Source organism: Caenorhabditis briggsae, assembly GCF_000004555.2.
Source record: "Caenorhabditis briggsae complete genome, chrII, whole genome shotgun sequence".
Lineage (NCBI taxonomy): Eukaryota > Metazoa > Nematoda > Chromadorea > Rhabditida > Rhabditidae > Caenorhabditis > Caenorhabditis briggsae.
Window position 1 is genome coordinate 12,818,969 of NC_013486.2, and position 21,559 is coordinate 12,840,527.

The window sequence follows — 21,559 nt, forward strand, 5'->3', positions numbered from 1 at the left end:
AAAATACCTGATTCCTCAAGAGCCGCGTCTTTTTGACCAAATAAGTTGTCTTGTCCTTTCCAGCATATCTCGATTCCCGATAAGCCTTCTTGAGATAGTAAGTCTGAGTTGGTGTGTATTTTTGACATGGAATCCTGATCCCATGTTGGTAGTCAATTGAACGGTAATACTGCAGAATGTCGCTGACCTAAAAGCATCTCTACACAGTCCACCTAATAATCCCCCTTACCTGTCTCTCGGTCTTGCCGGTCAATTCCATCAACTGATCCATGTAGATATGCGCCCAACGCTGCTCGTAAATGTAGTAGAAGTCCCAGAGGACGTTTTTCGAAGTTTTGAGATGTTGCCACTGAAAAAATGAAATGAGAGTGTTTGGAATTATCTGGGAATCTTACCATTCTGGTTTCCATTAGGGTAGAAGAAAGGAATGAGGGGCTTGTGGGATGGGAGACCGATAAATATTCAAATGATTGATTGTCTGGGGGTTGGCTCCTCGTCAACCTTGTCCCCAATCACTTTTATGATCGTTAAATTGACTCATAGGGGAATCAGACATGTAAGAATGAAGAAAAAGAGAGACGCAAAGAAAAACGTTTCGAATCTTTTTGCAAACAACTACAGTATCTTCAATTTGCAAGTGTTTTTCGTTTGTCTGCAAGTTAAGGGCACTGTTTTTGTTTGCAAACAAGTGTGGACCCAAAAAATAAAAATTAATAATTTTCTGAATTTTCTCGATTTGACAAAGGTTTTTACATATAATTCATTTGAAGATTTTGGAAAATAAAGTTTTCCAAAATTGATAATTATCCCATACTGACCACTCCACAAACACTCTGCTTGTTGGTGAACAGACTGAAGCGACTTCCAGTTTTTCTGAAAATTCAAAATTTTATATACGTCAAAATTTTTGCTTCTAACTTGATCCCAAAGAATTTGGTTCCTACAAATTTTCGATACGGTGGAAAGGTGATTATCAGCACTACTACGTTCAGTGTCGAGTGGGAGCAAGCAATGACAAGCAGGTATTCGACGATTACTGTAATGTTTAGAAAAAAATTTTATGAAGAGTTTCAGATCAGATCAGTTGGTGGCCTAGAAAACTCAAATTTCAAAAGTTAGGCCATCATGTAAAAATGTCCTAAAAATATCAGTTGAACACAAGTTCATTTCTAGGTCATTTACAATGCTGGCCTAGAAAACCCGACCTGCAAAAGTTAGGCCACAATAGCAACTGGCCTAGAAAACTCAACTTGCGAAAGTTAGGCCACCACGGTAAGTGACCTAGAAAACCATCCAAATGAATATCAGGTCATTCTTAGGCAATTTGCAGTGGTCGCCTAGAAAACTCAACTTGTGAAAGTTAGGTCACCATTTGAAAATGACCTAGAAAACACACCAGTGTCATCATCAAGCCATTTCTTGGCCACTTACCATTTTGGCCTAAAAAATCAGGATGAGAAAGTTAGGTCGCTCTATTCCACGAAAGAAGTCAAACTAAAACTATTATGATATTACTTACACTGTGCTCCATTTGCCCCCATCAGAATCACAAAAACAAAAAATATCGGCGGCAAAAATATAACTGACGACGTGGAAAACTGTGCCAAAAGACAAAAAATCGCGGATTTGTGCTTCTGATAGGTTGACGCCGACATTTTTGTCTTCAGAATCCTTAACATTCTGGAAATGTTCAGAAGCACCAATACTAGTGTAAAAAACGCCGCGATTCCTCCAACCAATGAGTAGATCACAAATTTGACGAAATATCCGGATGGATCGTAAATAGAGAAGTTGGGAAGAGAGCGGAAGCCTTCGAGATATGTTGGGTATTTCTGAATTTTTTTCATATGGATTTTCAGCCTCTTCACAAGCTTGCCTTCTTCACAAGTTCAAATTTTTCATCTTCTGGAACATTCAACGTCGCATAAATTCCTGTGACACTTATTGTATAAATGACAAAATAGATAAACATAAAAAGAAGCAAAATATTAGGAATCACAGATTTCCTTGAAATTCCTGCTATAGCTTGATGCTTCTTGACAAAACAGGCGATCATACTGCCGATTTGATAGATAAGGAGGAATATTATGCCGCACTGAACCCTCTCATTTTGAGCTCAATTATCTCAGTTCCTATGAAAGATATCAAAAACTGGCAAATTTAGAAAGTGTTCATGATATTATGATAAACGTTTTATTAGTTGATCACTTTTTGATACATTTCGAAAGAACCGAGATAATTGAGCTCAAAGTGCAGGGGAGCTTTTGATAGACCATTTACGAAATCTTTGTTCCTGTGAAAATTATCAAAAAGTTGTAAGCTACAATACTGTGTAATTTTTAGCTTTTTAATTCTTTAAAGGGGGACTCCGGCCAAAAATTTTTATTGCATCAAAATGTTCGAAAAGTTGTCTATTTTCCCAATATTATAGCGAAAAAATTCGAAAAAAATCCGAAACCCCCGAAAAATGCCGTTAAAAGCGGAAAATTTTCAAAAAAAAGTTGCTAGGAGGGACGAGGATTTGAATTCCCGCGCAGTGAGAAACCTAGGCCACGGCGCCTGACAGCCGTTTTTTCAAGTGGCTGACAGTGGTTTTTTACGTTTTCTACCTGCCGGACATGAACACCGAAAAAATCCGGAAAAATTTCCATGTAAGAAAGGCGCTATGATGCCGTGGTATAGGTTTCTCACTGCGCGGGAATTCAAATCCTTTTTTTTTTCAACGCCGTTTTTCGGGGATTTAGGATTTTTTTGAATTTTTTCGCAATAATATTTGGAAAATACATATTTTTGAAACATTTTAAGGCAATAAAAAATTTTGATCGTAGTCCCCCTTTAAACTTACATTTTTTTTTGTTAACTTTGCCAGGAAACAGATTAATTAGAATCAAGGCGACGCTAGGTAAATTAGGTCATGACCTTGAACATGCAAAAATGAGGTCATGACCTAGAAAATCAAAAAAATTAGGTCATGACCTAGAAAAACAAAAAAATCAGGTCATGGCTTAAAACCCCAGAAATTAGGTCATGATCCAAAAAATTAAAAAAGACCATGACCTATAAAATCGAAAAATTAGGTCATGACCTAGAAAACCCAAAAAATTATGTCATGGCCTAAAACCCCAAAAATTAGGCCGTGACCTAGAAAACTCAAAAAATAGGGCTGTGACCTAGAAAATCCAATAATTAGCTCAGAACCTAGAAAATCCAAAAAAAAAGATTATTTCGATTTTGCATATTTTATAATCTTATCAATTTTTTAGAAATTATTGGGAACGCAGATAATTAAACTCAAATGTGACTCACCATACAAACATGAGTGGTAGCACCAAAAACCGCACCTAATCCCATAACATAACCAGAAACTAAAGGATATAAAGGTACTGGTTGGAATAGGAAAGTCAAATGAATATCTGTAAAACAGCAAGCCATCTGAAAAAAAATATTTCAACTGTTCGATATTTAATTTTCCCATACTTGAAAATTGAGCAAAAAATATCGAAAATTGTCGATTTTCTCACTTTTATAAACAATCAAATAAACTGAAAAAGCGTCGAAAATCAAATTGATAGAACCGATTACATGATAGTAAGTCACCAACCAGTACGGAATTGAAAAGTCGATGTCATACATTTTATGCTGAAAAATATATCTTTGCGTTCGAAAAATATTTTGTTTTGGGGGTTGTATTTTCAACCGTGTTTTCAATCACTAACTTGTTTTCAATAAAACTTCTTATAAAGTGAAATCTCCAATTGAAGGGCCCCTAACCTTCAACTTTGATTAAACTTATCTCGGTTTCTGTAACAGATATCGAGAAATGTTAAACTAGCAAAACGATTTTGAAATTATGGCGAATGTTTTTCCTGTTGACTACTTTTCAATATCATTCACGGGAATCGAGATAAACTGACCCAAAGTTAGGGCGCCCTTTTTGTGACGTTACCCTAAAACTATTTTTTCCCTCTTTCAGAAAAGCTGTGAAACATCAAACACCTCGTTTTTCCTTGTATAAATATTAAAAACCAAAACTTTTCATAAATTGCTTTTTCTGATTTATCATTTCAGCTGCTTCACATTCCTCACTTTATGATCAAAATGCAACCAATTTCAGATTATCATAGTCCTCAAATATTACATTTCTGTTTTTTGTATTATTAAATTACTTCTAACCCCCAAAACAAAATATTTTTCGAACGCAAAGATATATTTTTCAGCATAAAATGTATGACATCGACTTTTCAATTCCGTTCTTGGTTGGTGACTCACTATCATGTAATCGGTGCTATCAATTTGATTTTCGACGCTTTTTCAATTTATTTGATTGTTTATAAAAGTGAGAAAATCGACAATTTTCGATATTTTTTGCTCAATTTTCAAGTATGGGAAAATTAAAAAGTGTGGCTGTGCAGTGTCCAAACACATTTTGAGACATTTTAAGACTCCGTGTTTTTTTCTTTTGAAGACTGTCGGGATCATTTTTGATGTCAATCATTGTTGTCCTACCATTTTAAAGAAAAACTGCGTTACTGTAAATCCGCTGATTCTCTTACATCTGTCCCCCGTTGATTTATTTGTATGTGCTCTCTACATGTTAATAAACAGAGTGTTAATTGTGTTATTACGGTACACGCAACCTATCTCACGATGACTATCAATCAGACAACAGAGGAGCCCCTTCTGTCTGCCCCCCTCTCTCTCTCTCGCACCACATTCCCGCACCACCTTCCCTTCTCGGGACCATCTGCCCGAGAGGCACGACTACACTCTTCGTTGTTGCTGACCATATTTCAGCTAACGTTTGGAGCTAATCATTTACAGGGTACACAGGGGTACAAAATCGTTAATTCAGGTTTTTTTTTTCGAATTTTGAATTTTCGAATTGTCAGTTTTGTACCCCTAATTCAGAAAAAAATGTAGAGATTCACATAGCCACAAATCACAAATTCACAAAAAAAGCAAAATCTCCAAAAATCGGTTCGCTCCATTTCTAAAAGCTTCCAATAGAAGGTTCTGGAATATTTTTTTGAAAAAAAAACGGCTGTTGAGCGGCCCATGGTCAGATATTGATTGGCTTTAACAATGGACTTATCCGGACCAACCTCCAACCAGAAGCAACACAAAAATTGCCCCTTATCTCTTATGCCAAATAATTCGGAGAGTACAACAACTCGGGGTTCAGCAAGGTATAAAATAATTTATAGGGACGAAAAACGCTAATCTGGGGTCACAAAATTAGACTGCCGCACCTAATTGCCGCCTCCTAGGCCAAATGTTTCATGCGAACACCAGGCAGATGTCTATCTGTGTGGGCGGACCATCCGATGGCAAAAAGAGGGGAGGGCTAGGTCTTGCGCAAGCACCCCTACAGTACCCCACGTCTTGACTGCCTCCTCTTTACGCGCACTTTGGCCATCAAACCGCCCTTTGTGTGTGTTTCTCTCCGGGAGGAGGAGTAGGAGGAGAAGGAGAGAGAGAGGCGCACTCTCACTCTCACTCTCTTCTCTGTCGCTCTCTGGTACGGCAAGAATCATAAACTAGCGCACAGGCAATGGTGGAGGTGGTGTGATAGACATAACGCTATTTTCTTGCTAATATTATTTCACTAATTGTCGAAAGCGTTTCCTAATATTTCTATAATTTTTTGCATTTTTTCTTTTTCTTCCTATTTCCTAAACTTTCCAGCACAATTTCACTCCACCTACCCAGTATTTTTATCGTCAAAAAATGTCCGAAAACGAACCGGAACCTCGGTCAAAAGTAAGCTTTTTTGTTCCTATTTCTAAAGAAAATGTCAAATTTTTCAGGCAGAAAATGTTAATATCCTAAAAAGAAGACAACCGTCCGTAGAAGAATGTGAGGTAGTTTTCAAGAAGCCAAAAATTGAGGAAGTTACAGTCAAAATTGAGGAAGTTACAGCCAAAGTTACAGTCAAGAAGGCAAGCGAAGAAGTGAGTTTTGAGATTTTTCAATTTTTAGAAAATTTGTAATTTCAGGAAGTTAAGAAGTTCATCAACTCATATGAAGAATCATAAGAGGCATAGAGAAGCAGACGGCAGTAAGTTCTCGTGGTTCAATTGCTCAGCCTTAATTTTTTTTCATTGTCTTATCTAAGCCCTTTTTAGGATATTTTAGGAATTTTAACAATATTTTTTGAGAATCCACAAAAAAAATTTAATTTTCAGATCATGCAAAAATACAATGACGAATTTAACTTCTGTATGTGGCATACAAATCCAGAGAATGTGAAAACGTTGAAGAGCAAAAGGCGAGAATTTATCACAATGATGGATCAACTCGCGGAGGTGGGACATAAAAATATTTGAAGGCTTTTCAGACAGCCTAAAGTTTGAGCTCAATTACCATAAACATTCTAATTGAAGGCAACTACATATGCTTGCACTTTGAGATCAATTATCTCAGTTTACATGAGAGATAACAAAAATCTGTCAACTGGTAAAACTTTTTTATAATATCACCAAGATTTTATCAGTTGACACATTCTTGATATCTCTCATAGGAATTGAGATAATTCAGCTCAAAGTGCAAGTATAAGGTCGCCTTCTGTCAATGGGATTCGGAAAATTTTTTTAAACAAATAATTTCTCTCAATTTGCTTTTTTTTTACAATTCTGCTGTAATTCCAGGCTCAAACGTCTCTCCTAGAAGATAGCAATTGTATCATTAAGGACTCCAAAACAATGATAGACACATTGCCAAAGAAGACAGTACAAGAACAAGAATTCTATAAAAGGATAAGTTTATGTGTTCCTAATAATATTCTGAATGTCACGAAGTCCTCAAAACCAGAAATTCCAGAGAGTAAGTTTCAAATGTAAACGCGCTCTATTCTCACTAATTTCAACGATTTCAGATTTCCAACAAATTCTGAAAAGATTCGATAAGATGCAAGAATGGTCTATTGGATTCTTGGTATCCAGGGTAGCCAGGAGAGATGAAAAATTTGACATTCTTTTCCTTGATAATGCTACGAAATTGTTGACGAAGCCAGGGCTGGTTGCTGTGAAATTTGAGAGTTGTAAGAAATATAACCTTTTTTAGAAGGGCCCTTTTATTGAACTTTAAATTTTCAGGGACACCAGAGCTTGGAGTAGGTATTGCGCAGAATTCGGATGTGAGTTTTTTCAAAATCAACTTTCCGAGAGTAAAACTTTTCAGTTTAAATTTCGATTCACACAACTTAACTATGAGGAGAAATTTCATCATCACAAGTGGAAGGTAAGTATTATTTTTTACGACACATAACACTTTTTTCTTTCAGACAATATCTGCTGCGTACTCTTCAAAATCTCCAGAAGAACTGAAACGTCGTCTAGAAAGTCAAAAAAGCGTTTTGGAGGAAGAAGAACGCGAGGAAAAGAAGATAGAGGATTATGTAACGAAAATATTGGTAAATAAACTTAAGATGAATAAGATTCCTTTATGAATCTCAATTTTTCCAGGACCAATTTCAAAAAGTCCAACTTCAATATGTATTTGTCAAACAGCAACTTGAGGAACAACAAAAAGTTCAGAGCGAACTGGATCACACTGAAAAATCAGTGAAAAGTGTTCAAGATCTTATTCGAAAACAGTTCAATACAGTTCAAAAAGAGTGTCCAGTTTGTTTGCTGGATTTTACAAATGGGATTAATAGTGAGAGATGTCCACTTGTTTGGCGTAAGTTTTGATTTTGGAATTTTTAGTTAAAATTGTCAATGTTAGTCATCTGAATAGATACCTTGACAGATCTTCTCCAAAACTCCAAGAGCAACTTTTTAATAACATTTTTTTAGAACTACAAGCTTTTCTTATACTTTTTTCTGAAAAATTTAGAAGATTTTGACGACATTTTCACCTAAATTATCACCTAAAGCAATATTTTTTTAAATTTCAAAAATTAGCTCGAAAACTTTCAAAATTTTGTTTGAAAATTCGAACCATAAAAGTTGTGGCCAAAAATTCAACTTGCAAAAGTTAGGCCGCCACGTTAGTTGCCATTAATATCAGGCTATTTCTAGTTCATTTACCATGGTGGCCTAGAAAACTGCAGAAGTTAGGCCATCAAAAGAATTTCCATTAAATTTCAGAATGCGGTCACACAACCTGCAACAATTGTTCTCAAACCCTAGTCGACATCACGAAGCCTTTTAAGCCACAGTGTCCAGTTTGTCGCAAAAAACATACGCTCAAAAAGTTTACACCCAATTTCGGATTGATGCCAAAGCCGACGTAATGTTTGTAATAATTCAATGGTTTTACTGTTTTTGGCCCTTATCAATGTCATGCACCCTTATCTCTTCTGTAGTTATTTTCCAAATTTCCAGGGTTTTTCATTCGGGTTTTTTATTGTTATTTTTTCTAGAAAATGTTTTGTAAAATCGGGTTTATTCAAAATAATTTTTTTTTTAATAATCAAATCAACTGATATTCACCAATAGAGTTCGCAACGGCGCCTAACTTGCCCAAAAACGGAGGTAATTTGAAACACTGAAAAAATTGAGGACTTTGAACCTCTAATTAGGTTTGCACCCCAGTGCACCTCCCAAATTATTAGGCCGCCTCCTAGGCCAAACGTTTCGCGCGAACATCAGGCAGATGTCTCTGTTCCCACTGGCAAAATGCAACACATACACACACAATGCAACACGAGAGAGTGTGTGTCTCTCTTACTCTCTCCCTCTCATTGTCTATCTCTCTTCACTCTCTTCTCTCTCACTCTGGTACCTCAATCTAGGGTACAGAAGACGGTGTAACAGACAGAACGCTCTTTTTTTCTTCGTTTTTATAAACTAATTTTCAAAACGTTTCTTATTGTTCCCATAACTTCTCAGGCTCTATTTGTTTATTTTGGAATTAAAGAATATTTTGGATTTGGAAAAATTGAATTTTGAAGAAAAAGTAGGATTTAAAAGAACATTTGGATTTCAAAATCTTGTTACATTAAAATCCAAAATGTTCCTGATTAGAATCAAAATTTTTCTTTAAAGCTCAAAATTTTCTGGCCTTCTCTAAATAATAAATTCAAAAAATTTAAAAAATAAAATTTTTTTTTCAAAATCCAAATTTTTTATTAGAATCCAACAAAACCCTCGAAAAACCTCAAGAATATGAAAAGAAAACTAAGAACCTATATGAAATTTGAATTCGCGCGCTTATTCTCCGCGGGTGGCCTAGAAAACTCATACTCGGAAACTCGGCCACAAGATAGAACTTTGCTTTTTCGATGCGTTTTTCTCACTGAAGGAATTTTTTCTTTATTTTTATGGGAATCCACATAGTTTTGTGCACAAAATAAAACACTAAAATTTTTTCCGCACACCACCATCTAAGAAATTTTTGAATTTTCATAAAAATTTTGGACTTCAAAGAAATTTTTAGATTTAAATAAATTGCGAATTTTAACAACAATTTTGGATTTTGAAGAAAATTTTGGATTCCAAAGAAATTTTTAGATTTTAAAGGAAATCCAAAATTATTTTGGAAAAATAAGTGGATTATAATAGTTTTTTTTTGAAAATCTAAATTTTTAATTTGAATCCGAAAATTTCTTCAAAGTTGGTGTGCGGTGATAATTTTTATTGCTTTTTCAATATCTGGGAGAATTAACGAAAACCTTGAAAAACCTCAAAAATATGAAAAAAAACACTGAAAATCAATATAAAATTCGAATTCGCGCGCTTGTTTCTCGCGGGTGGCCTAGAAAACTCACACTCGGAAACTCGGCCACAAGATACATCTTCGCTTTTTCGACGCGATTGTAGGAATATTGTCCATATTGTAGGAATTTTTCAGATTTTTTTCTTTATTTTCATGGACATAGATTTCTGCACAAAATACATTCTAATCGAATTTTTAAGATCCAAAATTTTTAATAGAATCATAAAATATCTTTAAAATTGAAAATAACCAACTAGAGCCACTTTTTATATCCATTTATTTTTTGTTTCCAATTGACTTCATATTTCAGTACAATTTCTTTCCGCCAACCGAGAGTTTTTATCTCAAAAAATATGTCTGGAGACCAACCAAATCGCCCGCCACTAGTAAGTCGTTTCGCCAATACCGTCATCACAAAAATTTCAAGTGTTTCAGCCTTGGCTTCATTTTAGAAAACGTTTGGATCGCCTAAAAAGACAACTACCACCTGTAGAAGAGTGTGAGAAAGTTTTAGAGCAGCCGGAAATCGTGATTATTGATGATGATGACGATGATCCTGTGATAATTTACGAGTCTATCGCGCCAAAAATTCAAGTCATCAAGGCAAGCGAAAAGGTCAGTTTAAGATTTTTTGATTTTCAGAAAAACTGTAATTTCAGGAAGTCAAAAAATTCATCAACTCGTATGAAGAATCAATAAGGGGCATTGATAAGCAGACGATGGTGAGTTCTCGTTTCCCTGGTCCATTTTTCTATCTGCCCCAATGGAAACACTATATAAAATATTTGTGCTAAAAGTTTACAAATTTTAGTAGTTGACAACTTTCGGTATTAACGCTGTCTGAAAAAATGAAGGTTGAGGCTCAGAGAAAAAGCGTCTCCACCTAATATGTGCTATTTAAGATTGCCGCTTCGAGAAACCTACCGTATTCAGACTGCAATTACTGCAATTGCAATTAATTACTCTTTAACCTTCACTTTTCAGACAGCAATAATATATTTTTTGAGAATCCACAAAAACAAGTTCAATTTTCAGATCATGCAAAAATACAATGACGATTTTGACTTCTGTATGCGCCACACAACACAAGAAAATATGAAGCAATTGAAGGGCAAAAGAGGAGCGTTTATTACAATGGTGGACCAAATTGCGGAGGTGAGACATGAAAATATTTGAATACTTTTCAGACAGTCTGAAGTTTTAGCTCATGTACTGTAAAACCAGTAATAGAAGAGCCCCCACACTGTTAAGTTTGAGCTTAATCATCTCGGCTCCTATGTGAGATATCAAAAAATTGTCAACTAATAAATTGTTTGTCATAATCTCACCAACATTTTATCAGTTGATACATTTTTGATATCTCTCATAAGGGCCGATAATTCAGCTCAAGCTTAACAGTGTGGGGGGCCCTCTGTTAAAGGTTTTACGGTATTTGGTTCTATTCCAGTTAAGGTGGTTAACGGGAATTATTTATCAATCCTACTGTAATTCCAGGCTCAAACGTCGCTCCTAGAAGATAGCAGTTCTATCATTGAGGACTCCAGAAAAATAACAGACACATTAAGAGAAAAAATAGTGCGGGAACAAGAATTCTATAAAAGGATAAGTGTATGTGTTCCTAATAATATTCACAATGTCACCAAGTCTTCGAAACCTGAAATTCCAGAAAGTTAGTTTTAAATGCAAACGCGCTCTGTTCAACATTTTTAACATTTCCAGATTTCCAACTAATTTTTCAAAGATACAAGGGAATGGAAGAGAAGCGTAGCTTATTCATTACAACCAAGGAAGCCAGGAAGCCTCCTTCGCTTGATGATTTTAGAAAATTATTGACAAAGCCAGAGCTGGTTGAGGTGAAATTTGAGAAATGTAGGGATTTTTATCAATTCAGAGGATTTTTTTTTTAATTGGGATTTTCAGGGACACCGGAACTTGAAGAAGGTATTGCGCAATCGGATCTTAAAACTCGATTCACACATCTAAATTATGAGGAAACCTTTCGACATAACAAGTGGACGGTTAGCGGTTTTTTTTTTTGCACAACACATAACACAATTTTTCAGTCAATATCTGCTGAGCACGCTTTGAAATCTCCAGAAGAACTAAGACGTCGTCTAGATGATCAAGAAAGCGTTTTGGAGGAAGAAGAACGTGAGGAGAAGAAATTAGAGGATTCTATAACAGCGATTATGGTAAGTTAATTTCACAAAAAAGGATTCCTTTGTGAAAAATTCAAATTCCAGGACCAATTTCAAAAAGTCCAACTTCAATATGTAGTTGTCAAACAGCAACTTGAAGAACAACTAAAAGTTCAGAGCGAATTGGATGAGATTGAAAAAGCAGTGAAAAGTGTTCAAGATCTTATTCGAGAACAGTTCAATACAGTTCAAAAAGAGTGTCCAGTTTGTTATTTGGAATTCACGAATGCGGTAAATAGTGAGAGATGTCCACTCGTTTGGCGTGAGTTGCAATTTTGGGATTTACATAAAAGTTTAATTATGAAATGAGCATTTGAATCGTCAATTTTCAAAAAGGTTTACCTAGAAAACTCAATTACCAAAAGTTAGGACACCATATTAAAAATGGCCTAGAACACAAATCAGATGAATATCAAGACATTTCTAGGCCATTTCAGCATGGTGGCCTAACTTTCTCAACTTGCAAAAGTTAGGCCATCAAAACAATTTCCATTAAATTTCAGAATGCGGTCACACATCCTGCAACACTTGTTCTCGAACCCTAGTGAACATCGCAAAGCCTAATAAACCACTGTGCCCGGTTTGTCGCAAAAAACATATGCTAAGCAACTTCATCCCGAATTTCGGATTGATGCCAAAGCCAACGTAGTTTTGGTAATGCACCCTTATCTTTTTTGTAGTGATTTTTCAAGTTTTCAGGGTTTCTCAATCGGGTTTTTATTGTTTTTTCCTCTAGGATATGTTTCATAAAATTGTGTTTATTCAAAATGAATAGTTTAGAATAATCAAATCAACTGATATCCACAGACAGTTCCAAATTGATTCTCAGCATCGTCACATGACACATCATTGATTGTTTGGGAACTTTCATCGATTCTGGCTGCGCTCAAACAATTTTCTCTGACTGTCTTACTGAAAAATCAGATTATATTGACCTGATTACGCTGTACTTACTAGTAATCCCAGCCGGAAAGCGCTGCATTGCTGGAACTCAATGCAGAATTTCCTTTAGTGTAGCCATCAGTCCATTCAAAATGCTGAAAAAAGCAAGCGGTTAATCGAAATATACACGTTCAGCTTACATTGCCGTCAACAGGTATTCTCTCCCCGTCTATCCAATATCCTTGCCAGTTTTCAACAACTTGTATTCTTCCTGGAAGAGAGAACATTTATTTAATTTCAAATTGTGCAAAAAACAATTTTTATTTCAAATTGTGCAAAAAACAATGTACATTACTGATCAATAAGACATACAAAAACATTATTTTAAGTTGATTTTTAGCCGCATTTTCATAACTCTGGAGCTCCACTGTCAAGTTTCCAATTATTTTGAAAGTTTTGGAGGGTGTAAAAGAGATAGAGATTGAAAAATTTGCATTCACTAAATTTTTTGAAAATTTTCAGTTTTCAGATTTTTGCCGATTTCTGAAAGACACCCCTTTTAGGTCATTTTCTCTACAGAAAACGCGAACAACAGGTTTCTTTCAAAAATTGGCAAATAGTTGAAGATGCTTGGAATTTTCAGAAGATTCTGTGAATCCAAAATTTTCAATCCGTTTTGAACTCTTCAAAGTTTTCAATATCATCTAAAACTTGACAGTCGAGCGCCAGGCGACTGGAAATGGTCCAAATGGCCAAAAATCAACTGAAAATCAAGGCTGTGCAAAATGGCGGCCAGCCGCGGCCTCGCCCGCGGCTCTTTTTTTGTGGCCGCGGCCGGCTCCGGATTTTATGTGAAAGCCGTGAAAAGCCGCGGCTAGCCGAGGCCGGCCGCGTCTGGCCTTATAAAAACGCGTGAAGTGAAAATCTATTAGTTTTTGAAGAATTTCGTTTTTTTTGTGTCCCACTTTTCAAAAAAATCTACGTTTCTCATGAAACAATTATTTTAAAAAGCCTTGAAAAGCCGCACGGCTAGCCTAGGCCGGCCGCGGCTTCATCAAAAGTTTTTTCGGAAGCCGCGGCCGGCTCGGCCGTAGTAAAAGCCGGCCGCGGCCGGCCGTGGCACAGCCTTGCTGAAAATGACGATTTTGTATGTCTGATCAAGCGGTACTGTACATGATTTCCTGGCCAAAATAAAGCATAAAAAAGGTTTCCCATACACCACTTTCCATTTGAAATTTGAAAAAATGAAAACATTACCTACTATCCATTGTGTTTCGTCTGCAGAAGCAACCCCGGTCAATTTGAATCCCATCCCCATTTCCTCACAAAACTGTATGGATTCATTTTTTGTAACCCCTTTTGCTATAGGAAATGTTTGCATACAAACAACAGATGTCTTGCTCCTAGTGAACATTGTCCAGTTATCAATGCATCTCATGAAGGTCCATCCATTGGAAGTTCTTCTCCATGATATAGACTCGTCATTTTCATTCACATTCATTTCTAACTGATCATAAAATGGGCATTCGGTAAGGGAGAAACTAGTCTGAAAATAAGTTTAGGGTACAACGATTCGGAGTTACAAGGGGGTTCAGAGTGATTCAGTGGTACATAATCCACAGTTCGAGGAACTAAATAAGAATTTTCCAGGTATTTGGTAACCTCGAGTTAAAGATTTTGTAACCCTAAATTACTTTTACCGCCATGCCCCTAAAACTATAATACCCTCCAAATTATTTTCCGAAAATTTGCATTACCTTGATCGCAACTTTCAATCCCTCTGATTTAGTAGTTTCAGTCACTGATAGCTTTTTTTCATAATTGTAATTGAAGGAGATACAGTTCCCATTTGAATTCATGTATGCCACAACACAATCCGTCTCACTGAAACAGCCATCAATACAGTTCTTCTCCGATTTGACTGGACCATCGGCCAAGTCTACATTCTCCACTTTTCCAAATACCAACATCATTTTTTGATTTTCTAAAAATCATGGATGTAGTCAGTAATCAACTATACAACAAACCAGCAGCCGAATAATGCAAAACATTCAATAGAAAAAATAAATATTGCCGCTGAAGAAACATTATGTACAACTTTAGACGAGGTTTTGGTTTTGTATTGACCTCGTGAGGGTGGCACCTAGAAAGGCAGACTCGGCAGTAAATTTTTATGTTCGAGACGGCTTTTTGTTGCTTTGGGAGACTCGAAAGTAGAAACACCAGGCTCAACAGAAGCCTTGCCGACACAAAAGAGTGATTGAGAGTGAACTAATTCATTGAGTTATAGGTAGTACCGGTCAATAAGATCTACAGAAACATATTTTTCAGTTGATTTTCGGTCACTTTCAGAAGTCTGGAACTCGGCTGTCAAGTTTTCGACCACTTTGAAAATTTCTGGAAGGTGTAAAACAGACCTACATAGATTGGTAACTTTGCATTCACAGAATTTTTTGAAAAGTCCTAGGTTTGCTGATTTCTGAAAAGCGCTTGGTTTTTCTGGTTTTCAGGACAAGAACGGACCAAAGGGAGGTTTTTCAGACATCGGCAAATAGCTCAAAAACTAGAGATTTTCTAAAATTTCTGGGAAAGCAAGAATTTCAACCTAGCTCTGTTTCACATCTTTCTATATTTTTTAAGTGAGCGGAAAGTTGACAGCCGAGCTCCAGACTCTTGAAAATGGCCAAAACGGCCAAAAATACTGTAGATTCACAAAAAAAAATGAAAAATTCAAAAATTCCGAAAAATGCATTGAAAAACGAGCTTTTTCAGAAGTTGGCCCTAGTTGGTATTAGGAACGAGCTCGAGTTTTCTAGTCCAGCCACGGCCCCAAAAACGGCGTTTTAATAAGTATAGCGTAATCAGGTCATTTTTCAGTGATAAGATCAGAGAAAATTGTTTGAGCGCTGCCCTGATTGATGAAAGTTTCCAAACAATCAATGATGTGTCATGGGGCGATGCTGAAAATCAGTACGGAGCTGTTTGTAAATATCAGTTGATATGATTTTTTTTAACATTTTATTTCGAATAAACCCGATTTTATAAAACATACGTATGTATTCTAGAGAAAATAACAATAAAAACCCGAATGAAAAACCCTAAGGAATTGGAAAACCATTACAAAAAAATAAGTTTCAAAAGATCTATAAGGGCAGTAAAACCAACGAACTACCAACATTAAGTTGGCTGTGGCATCAATCCGAAATTCGGGATGAATTAGCATATGTTTTTTGCGACAAACTGGACACTGTGGCTTAAAAGGCTTTGCATTGTTACTATGGTTTGAGAAAAACCGTTGCAGGATGTGTGACCGCATTCTGAAATTTAATGAAAACTGTTTTGGTGGCCTAACTTTTACAAGTTGAGTTTTCTATACCATCAGAGGGCCCTTTTTGTAAATTCTAGAATCAAAACTTACGCCAAACAAGTGGACATCTCTCACTATTAAAGGTGGGGGGACAGGAGATTTTTCGTAGTTTTTTTGTAGCTAGAGTATGCATTCTACCGTGACGGTGTTCAACGCTTAATGTCACTCTGCGTACAGCTGTCGTCCTCGCCTTTATGTATGCAATCGAGGTGCCGCTTTCTCTTTGCCCGCGTGGCTCAGTCGGTAGCGGCGAACATAACTGGACACTCTTTTTGAACTGTATTGAACTGTTCTCGAATATGATCTTGAACCCGCTTCACTCAGCCAGATCGTTTCATTCTCCGAGTTTTCGCAAAGGTTTGTGCCTTTTTGTAGTTCTCCGACCAAAATCTGGCCATGACCCGCTAGACAGCCGTTTTTGGGCAAGCTCCGGCCAGAACCTGACTAAGATCTGCCCAACTTCTGACCATAAATTACAAGCCGAGTGAATATCTTCAAAGTATAAATTTCCACCTGTCTTGAAAACTTCTGACCTATTTACAAGTGCAAAAAATCATGTGATATTTTTCCATGAACTTTTTATTCTCAATCAGTTTTTTAGTTTGAGAATTGCGGCTGACCGCGACCGGCCGCATTTACGTTTTACCAGAATCAATTTCAGATTATTTCATTTTTTTTTTATAATTGCAGAAAATTTTGTTAGTCATTAAAAAATATAGCCTATAACACCCAATTTCCCCCCTAATTCACCTGTCTAGGAAAAATAATAAAAACTATAATTTTCAGCATTATTTTTTAATTTTTTAAACAGCTATGCTTGATAATGTTGACTTTTCTGAACCCCTCTGGCTCATCTGGTATTTCCACGTCATCGGAATAATTTCCCTGAATTTCGATGTATTCTCGGTTTACCTCATACTTTTCAAGAGTAGCCAAGTGGACAGTTTCCGATTTTTCTTGCAGAATTTTCAGGTTTTTTACTTAAAATTTTCCGAATTTTGGACTGATATAAAACTTTTTATCACAGATCGCTTGTATGTTCACTGATATCCATATCACTTTCCTAATGCAACCAGTACCTTTGTATCCTTTAATGGGTGGATATGCGATGGGTTTTCTGGCAACTCGGTTTGGTGTAACCTTGCATTTTTGTATTGTACTAAAAATTTTCAAAAATTAAAATCCAAAAAAAAAAGGATTTTCAGACAATTGTGGTTTTCCTGTATATCTACCAAGTGGCCAGTATGATTGTTTGTTTTGTGAAGAAGAATCAGTCCATTTCTGGAACACTAACTTCATTTTCAATTCCAAGATTTTTGATTTGGTTTTTATTAATTTTTCTGCTGGTGTATACGGTAACGGTGGTTGGGATGTATTACAGTTTGAGTGTTGAAGAATCGAAGAAAATGAAGTTTGTTAAAGAGGTAGGGAATCTGGCTATAAAAAAAGTTCTTTCAAACAAACGTTGGGACTACTAAATTGCGCGCATTGCGCTCATTTAGTGACCTAATTTTTGCTAGTTAGGATTTCTATACGCCTCCAAAGTTTTTGACCTAGAAATTGTTTAATATTCCTCTGATATACTTTCTATGGACTAATTTTCTCAACATAATTTTTCTAGGCCACCGAAAGTTATGACCTAGAAATCATTTTCCCCCGGAGTGTTTTCTAGTTCATTTACCATGATTGTCTAAAAAAATCCCCTTGCAAAAGTTAGGCCGTAACCAGGTGAATATCACGTCATTTACCATGGTGGCCTAGAAAACTCAAAGTTAGGCCACGATGTTAAAATGGTTTAGTAAACGCATCAGGTGCATATCAGGACGTTCCTAGGCCCTTTGCCATAGTGGCCTAGAACACTCATATTGCGAAAGTTAGGCCACTATATTAAAATGACCTAGAAAACAAAACAGGGAAATACCTGGCCATTTCTAGGTCATAAAAGTTTGTGGCCTAAAATACTCCACTTGCGAAAATGGTAAAACGGCCTAGAAAAAAGGAAAAGATATTTTTAGGTCATTTGTAATGAAAAACATAGCGATTCGAGCTAATGATGAACCAATAATTTTGGCCAGAAAACACGAACTTCTGGAAAATGTTCAATTTTCAGAGAGGTCTATTTATTTTTCGAAAACCCTTTTTTTTTAGTCTAATGGACCTTTTATTTTGCTCTGGCCCTTTATTGATATGGACCATAAAACATAGGGGCACACCAGCAATCTCAAAAATAATAGAATTTGCAATTCAGAATCTTCCGGAATACCAATCTCAATTCCAAGCTCTTCCAAATTTCTCCATCTACCAAGCCAACTCAATGCTCTTCATAATGGTCATAGTCGCTGTCACCGGTGGCCTCCTCGCTTTCCTATTCTTCATGGCCGTCCTTTATAACATTTTTCGAATGTTGAGTTTTATGAAAATCCAAATGTCCGCCAACACCTACAAACGCCATCGTGCCGCTGTCTATAGTTTGATCGCTCAATTCGCCACGTCATCAGTCTGTTTCCTACCACCGATTTCGCTAGTTTTCGTGGTCTTTTTCAAGCTACCGTATGCGCAGGGTATGTAACCCGGAAATTTGAAATCTGAAAAAGAAAGATATTTCAGTTCTGGTCGAGCTCCTTCTAGCCATCGCTTGCACTCATTCCCCATTGAATGTATCAGTTTTAGTGGCAACTTTTCCACCGTATAGGGCATTTTTTTGTCGGGTGTTTTTGAGAAAGGAGTTGGTTTTTTGATTGGGGTAATTAACTAATCAAAAATTTTCAGAACCGCTGGTTTGCCTGCATTATCTGCTAAAACATCTACAGTTGTGATTTCTCATTTGAGCACATAAAAATGTGCTCCATAGAAGCCTCCCAGACTTTGAGTTCAATTATCTCGGTTGTTATTAGAGATTGCAAAAAAGTGTCAACTGATAAATTTTTTGACATCATAATAAGCACATTATCAGTTGACAACTTTTTATATCTTTGACAGGAACCGATATAAATTGAATCAAAGTTGACAATTAGAAGGAGCCAGAATTTGCTCTTATAGAAGCTCCTTACTTTGAACTCCATTATCTTGGTTCCTGTGAGAGATATCAAAAATCTGCCAACTGATAAAATATTTGTGACATTATGATGAACAATTTATCAGTTGGTCACTTTTTGGTATCTCTGATAAGAATAGAGATACTTGAGCTCAAAGTGATACGGTATCTGTCTTTTTTGTATTCTTAACAGTTTTGATGAATCTGAAATAGTTAAGAGAATCCAAAAAACCCTATTTTTATGAGTAAGCTATAATTGAAAATCAAATAAATTGGATAAATATCTTTTTCCGCCAAATTGGTTTTGTTGCATTTTATGCATACTTCCATTTGATCTACCAAATTATTTGTGATCTACCCACCTAAGAAGAGCGTCCTTCTCTGGCACTCTTCTTCTTAGTTGTTGCATTGGTCAGAACCCCTCTTTCTTTGGGGCTGACAACCATTCTCGGTCTGTCGTAGTCTCTCCCAGCCTTCTCTACTTTTCCCCCTCTATTCTCGTACATCTTTAGTATCTGAATAAATCTGTATTCTATAACTACTATTCGTATTCCTTGAGCCGGCCAGAATGCCGGATCCTAAGGACGTAACAGATTTAAAGTTTTCAGTCTCTGATCTTCCGGAGGAAATTGATTTATTTCAAATTTTATCACTATTTTTTTTCATTAAAAACAACTTTCTCACCAACTTTTCAACTTTTAGATTCTCTAAAATTGAAAATGATTATTGGCACGAAAATTTCAATTTTCACCTGTTAGACTCCGCCCATTTATCTTTGATCAGCTCAAAATTTAATCAATTTCTTTTTCAATTTCTTTTCTGATGTATGATATTGATTTTTCCATTCCATACTGGCTTATCACTTATTACCATATTATCGGTGCAACTTCATTGATTTTCGATATTTTCTCGATTTATTTGATACTTTTTAAAAGTAGTCAAATTGATAATTTCCGGTATTTTTTGTTGAATTTTCAGGTAATTTTTTTCAGGGAACGTTTCTCAAAATTTAAATAATTCAAACATCAAAAAATCCAAATAATTCAAAAATTCAAAAAATCAAAAATTCCAAACACTTGAAAAATATTCAAAATCTCGAAAAATTCAAGAGTCCAAAAATCCCGCAAAACCGAAAACTCCAAAAAGCAAAAAACCTAAAAATCCAGGAATTCAATTTTGAAAAACTACACATCCGAAAAATTCTAATATTCTAGAAATTTTTAAAATTCGAAAAATTCAAAACTTCGCAAATTTTGAAAATTTCAAATAATGCAAAAATCCATAAAAACAAAAATGTTTGAAATTTCAAAATTTTTGAAAATTCGACATCCAGAAATTCAAAAAATCCGAAACATCCTAAAAAATTCCTAAAATCCTAATGAATTCAAAAAAAATTCAGAACATTCAAAATTCAAATAAAACAATCGAGAAAAGTTCAAAACATACATCCAAACAAACTTCATTAAATTTTAAAAATTCCAAAATTCCAAATTTCAAAAATTCAAAAATGCAAAATTTCAAAAAACCTTTAAAATTCAAAAAATCCAAAATCCTTATTACCTAAAATTTACAGATCGCTTGTTGTCTAACCGATATCCATCTTACTTTCCTTATGCAACCAGTTCCTCTTTATCCAATTTTTTCTGGATACATTTTAGGATTCAGCTTATATTTTGGAGCGAATCTTCATCATTCTATGGTGAGGATTTCATTTTTCTCTAATAGAAGTCCCTACTTTGAGCTCAATTATCTCGGTCCCTATAAGAGATATCGAAAATTTGTCAACGGATAAAGTTTTTATCGTAATATGAGCTACCTTTTATCAATTAACAATTTTTTGCTATCGGCTAAAAGAAAGATATGTCGCGGCAGCAGTAGTCCTCCTGCACGACTACAAACTACAAATATTTATAGAGACTCCACGTGTCTCAAATACACTAAAATCTTTCAACTAATAATCTATTCCCGTGAATTCCAACGTGACCAAGCTCTTCCAATCTTCCAATCTGCCCTGACCTCCACGACCTCCACGTCAAGCTCCGCCCCCTCTGATGGCTATAAAAGGAAACGAATTCGACAGAAAGATCAGTTTACTTCTTCTGAAGACCAACGTCCCAACTGCTCCCGAACAACTCTCGCACCAAATGTCCGAACTACCAAATGCTGGAAAGAAGACTGCTGGACCCACTGGAAAGGCCAATACTCCTCGAGTCATGGAAGTCAGTGGCAAGATGATGGCACCGCCGAGACATGGTCAGTTAACTCGATTTGTTCACAATAAAGATTATTAGTTTTTATTCCTTGTATTTACATTCCTAATCTGGACCACCGGCCTTAGAGTAGGATCATGGTGCATCGACCGGAAGGATCATGGTGCATTGACCGGCATGCTCCTACTCTAAGGCAGGTGGTCCAGAA

General features: G+C 36.0%; 7 protein-coding genes across 7 annotated transcripts in view; 4 read left to right on the plus strand and 3 right to left on the minus strand.

Moving 5' to 3' along the window:
• The window catches only part of CBG19556, a gene marked incomplete at both ends in the record, with an annotated part of 10,551 nt that extends 10,153 nt beyond the window's left edge, over positions 1–398 (minus strand). The window contains 3 exons of the mRNA XM_045242829.1: positions 8–187; positions 230–349; positions 396–398. Of these exons, the coding sequence (XP_045096810.1) occupies positions 8–187; positions 230–349; positions 396–398 (303 nt within the window). The remainder of the gene's footprint in view (positions 1–7; positions 188–229; positions 350–395) is intronic.
• Positions 399–803: 405 nt separating this feature from the next.
• On the minus strand, positions 804–3,432 carry CBG19555 (the record flags this gene model as incomplete). Its single annotated transcript, XM_002646819.2, has 5 exons — positions 804–873; positions 919–1,036; positions 1,520–1,832; positions 1,886–2,095; positions 3,307–3,432. The coding sequence occupies 5 exons, from the start codon at positions 3,430–3,432 to the stop codon at positions 804–806; spliced, it is 837 nt and encodes a 278-aa protein (XP_002646865.2).
• Positions 3,433–4,223: 791 nt separating this feature from the next.
• Cbr-sri-57 lies at positions 4,224–18,833 on the plus strand (the record flags this gene model as incomplete). The annotated part of the gene is given in 6 exon segments (XM_002646815.1): positions 4,224–4,250; positions 4,255–4,380; positions 17,135–17,263; positions 17,313–17,531; positions 18,356–18,668; positions 18,715–18,833. Coding segments are annotated over 6 exon segments (933 nt in total), but the record flags the coding sequence as incomplete, so codon positions are not given.
• Positions 6,189–8,236, plus strand: CBG19553 (the record flags this gene model as incomplete). The annotated part of the gene is made up of 8 exons (XM_002646818.1): positions 6,189–6,305; positions 6,648–6,822; positions 6,875–7,039; positions 7,095–7,135; positions 7,180–7,239; positions 7,283–7,411; positions 7,464–7,680; positions 8,091–8,236. 8 exons carry the CDS (start codon positions 6,189–6,191, stop codon positions 8,234–8,236), a joined length of 1,050 nt encoding a protein of 349 aa, XP_002646864.1.
• CBG19552 lies at positions 10,014–12,507 on the plus strand (the record flags this gene model as incomplete). The annotated part of the gene is made up of 10 exons (XM_002646817.1): positions 10,014–10,046; positions 10,096–10,275; positions 10,320–10,382; positions 10,696–10,815; positions 11,155–11,329; positions 11,380–11,529; positions 11,581–11,678; positions 11,724–11,852; positions 11,904–12,120; positions 12,362–12,507. The coding sequence occupies 10 exons, from the start codon at positions 10,014–10,016 to the stop codon at positions 12,505–12,507; spliced, it is 1,311 nt and encodes a 436-aa protein (XP_002646863.1).
• Positions 12,644–14,713, minus strand: CBG19551 (the record flags this gene model as incomplete). The annotated part of the gene is made up of 5 exons (XM_002646816.2): positions 12,644–12,770; positions 12,813–12,895; positions 12,941–13,011; positions 13,998–14,286; positions 14,498–14,713. 5 exons carry the CDS (start codon positions 14,711–14,713, stop codon positions 12,644–12,646), a joined length of 786 nt encoding a protein of 261 aa, XP_002646862.2.
• Positions 18,834–19,963: 1,130 nt separating the features above from the next.
• The window catches only part of CBG19548, a gene marked incomplete at both ends in the record, with an annotated part of 4,273 nt that continues 2,677 nt past the window's right edge, over positions 19,964–21,559 (plus strand). Inside the window, 2 exons of the mRNA XM_045242830.1 lie at positions 19,964–20,119; positions 20,715–20,840. Coding sequence (XP_045096809.1) covers positions 19,964–20,119; positions 20,715–20,840 — 282 coding nt within the window. The remainder of the gene's footprint in view (positions 20,120–20,714; positions 20,841–21,559) is intronic.